Below are 2,917 nucleotides of genomic sequence, written 5' to 3'. Positions count from 1 at the left end.
GTTTGAATTATTTATTATCATTATCAGTGAAGACGACGGAGCTGCAATCCCTGAACAAACGGTACCAAGGTACTGATTTTATTAGAGCAAAAGTTATAAATAAAGATGATTTAAATATATGATTGAATCAACTAAAACGTTATGTTTGTGTTGTCTTTTCTTTAGTACAAGAAACTCAGGTAAAAAACCTGCAGGAACAGAACCAAGGTATGTAGTTTATTTTAGTAGAAATATTCTCTACAGTGCTTTGTAGAACTACACTGTAAAACAAATCTGTAAAATTTACACTACAGTCATGTCTACTGTGCTAAAATTTTGGCAACCACAGCTGTCGGCATTTTACAGAAATTATTCACATTATTTTTACATTGTGTTTAAACTCCCTGAACTTTTACATATTTTGTTATATTACAGCCACAAACTTTACTGTTTTCTTTAGGCTTTACTTGATGATCAAACACAAACTAACACTTCAGTGTGAACTAGAAGAACATTGATTCAAGATTTTTATTATTTTTTGATTTTGTTATAAATATCCAAAATTCTGCCAGACTGGTTACATGACCTTCTCTCCTTTATTCACAATTTCCTTTTGACTTGTTGGACTCGTTTTAATTTTCTCTCCACTCTATTCTTTATTATTAAACAGTTTTTAAGTTTGGTGGCAAAACATGAAACTGCTGTCACATATTCAGGTGAACTGTTTAAATTTTGTAAAATATGATTCAATACGCGCTGTCGGCAGATGGTAGAGATTTCCTCCTGGACAAAAGGATACCCACAGGATGATACTGCCACCACCATGTTTCACTGATGTGGGATTGTGTTCAGCTGGACAAAGATGGTTTCTAACCATATGTCACATTTTACATGTAACTTAAAAAGTTTTATTTTGGTCTCATCTGACAAACTTCTAAGCTCTTGACAGAATAGATGTATTGATGCTGATGTTACACACAGATCAATTCTATTTACTGTTTATCTTCTCAAGCTGCTATGGGATTTATTAAAGCATATCAAAGTTAGGAGACATCAATACAAATACATATAACACTAATATTTCAATTTGTGAAAAAATATAAAATCCACGACTGATAATGTTCTGCTTGACAATGATGCATTACTTTGTGTTGATCTGTCTTATAAATAATACATTCCATATAATACTATGGAACATATCTGTGGTTATAAAATGTGGAAAAATTCAATTATTGTCAAGCCACTGTACCAATACTTGTTAATAGCTGTTGTTAAATAAAGATAATAAAAGACAATAAATGTACTGCATCTTAATACAATACATTTTAGACATGAGAAGACATCAGTAAGGAAAAAAAGCAAAACCTCAGAGTAATTACTGCAGAGACATAATGTTTCATTTAATGCCGAGTCTTTGGTAACTTTTTTATTCCAGCTCATGCAGCAGAACTGGCTGCTGTTAAAGTCAAGGCCAACATCATTGGAAACCAAGTGGAGGCTCTGAAGACAGAAGGAGAAGGTTTGTGAACTCTGAAGAAAACTCTGATAACATTAACATTCATATTAGTGATTTTAATACTGTTGGCAAAATCTTTGTTATCATTATTCTTTGTCATCTACTAAGATTCAGGTTTCAGAATAGTTAATCTAAAGCAAATGAAAATGTAGAAAAAAGCAGAGAAGTGTACATAATCCCTTGGAGGAATAAAAACATTTGCAGCTTAATCAAAGGTGAGAGAAACTGATGTGCAGAAGAGACACATTAATGTGAAGATTGAACTAGTAGTTTTGAGAATTTCAATTCTGTTCTGAGAAATGAATTAAAGTGACTGAGAAGAACAGCACATTTTGATACATGTGAACTAAATGGATTTATCAGTCAGTAGAGATGTTTACACAATATGAACTGTGGAAAATGTTATAATGTTTAATACTTTTCCTTCCTTTATAACTACATTTGATATCCCATGTTTGTCTGTCTCTCAGCCAAACAACTGGCTTTCTCTGCCTCTTTGTTGGCATCGGGTGCTGGATACACTGGACCGTTCAACACACATATAAATCTGATCTTCAAACATGTTGCTACTAATATTGGAAATGCCTACAACCCAAATACAGGTGCTGCAATTTACTACTTGTATTTTTCTTTTATATGTTTACAAACATAACTAAAATGTGGTAAATTTGTTCTGAAAGTAAAGTTAGTAAAATGTTTCTAATTCTGCTAATGATTCTTCACAGGGCTGTTCACTGCACCAGTAAGAGGAGTGTATCACTTTGAGTTCTACATACATGGAGTTGGTTCTAATAATCCTACATCTGCTGTGTTGTTAAAGAATGGAGAGCAAATCTGTACAGCATGGACACATCAGCCTACTAGTGGTCAGAAAGCTTCTAATGGCGTCTCACTGCTGTTAGATATTGGAGATGTTGTATTTCTGCGCATGTGGGCCAATTCACGGATTTATGACAATGATAATCGTCACACTACATTTAGTGGTCATTTACTTTTCACCATGTAGGGATCTAACATGATGTTTTATTACAAATTGTGAGCATGAGAAAACACTTCTGTCTTTTCAAACTTAATTATGAAAATTATTCATTTGTAAAATAAAGTTGATCACAGGTTTGTTCATCCTGCTGCCATAAGTAACATATCTGTATTTGAGAAAATTATTATTTTTGCTGTAGTCTAATCAGAACAAAAACGCTGAACCAGATCATCTGAATTAAAGTGTCATTTACAACTTTTATGAAAAATGGAGGAGCAAACAGTCTGTTTAAGCCCCATTGTTTTTATTGAAACATTTGGAAACAGTAATAAGAACTTTCTTTCAAATGTCTGAATAATTCAAGTTTATTCCATTAACTAAAATAGACTAAAACATCTTCAGCTTTATAAAAGACAACATTTTTTTTCTTATATGTAAATGAA

At 32.5% G+C, this 2,917-nt stretch overlaps 1 protein-coding gene across 1 annotated transcript in view; it reads left to right on the top strand.

Moving 5' to 3' along the window:
* The window catches only part of LOC106939613 (complement C1q-like protein 2), a 15,167-nt gene that overhangs the window by 3,934 nt on the left and 8,316 nt on the right, over window positions 1-2,917 (top strand). Inside the window, exons 2-6 of the mRNA XM_015022070.1 lie at window positions 28-69; window positions 166-207; window positions 1,415-1,498; window positions 1,966-2,097; window positions 2,221-2,470. Coding sequence (XP_014877556.1) covers window positions 28-69; window positions 166-207; window positions 1,415-1,498; window positions 1,966-2,097; window positions 2,221-2,470 — 550 coding nt within the window. The remainder of the gene's footprint in view (window positions 1-27; window positions 70-165; window positions 208-1,414; window positions 1,499-1,965; window positions 2,098-2,220; window positions 2,471-2,917) is intronic.

The sequence above is a fragment of the Poecilia latipinna genome, unplaced genomic scaffold (assembly GCF_001443285.1).
Source record: "Poecilia latipinna isolate Pla-1442-1.1 unplaced genomic scaffold, P_latipinna-1.0 Scaffold2929, whole genome shotgun sequence".
NCBI lineage: Eukaryota > Metazoa > Chordata > Actinopteri > Cyprinodontiformes > Poeciliidae > Poecilia > Poecilia latipinna.
The sequence above is the reverse complement of the archived record's forward strand: the minus strand, read 5'-3'. Positions and strand labels throughout refer to the sequence as shown.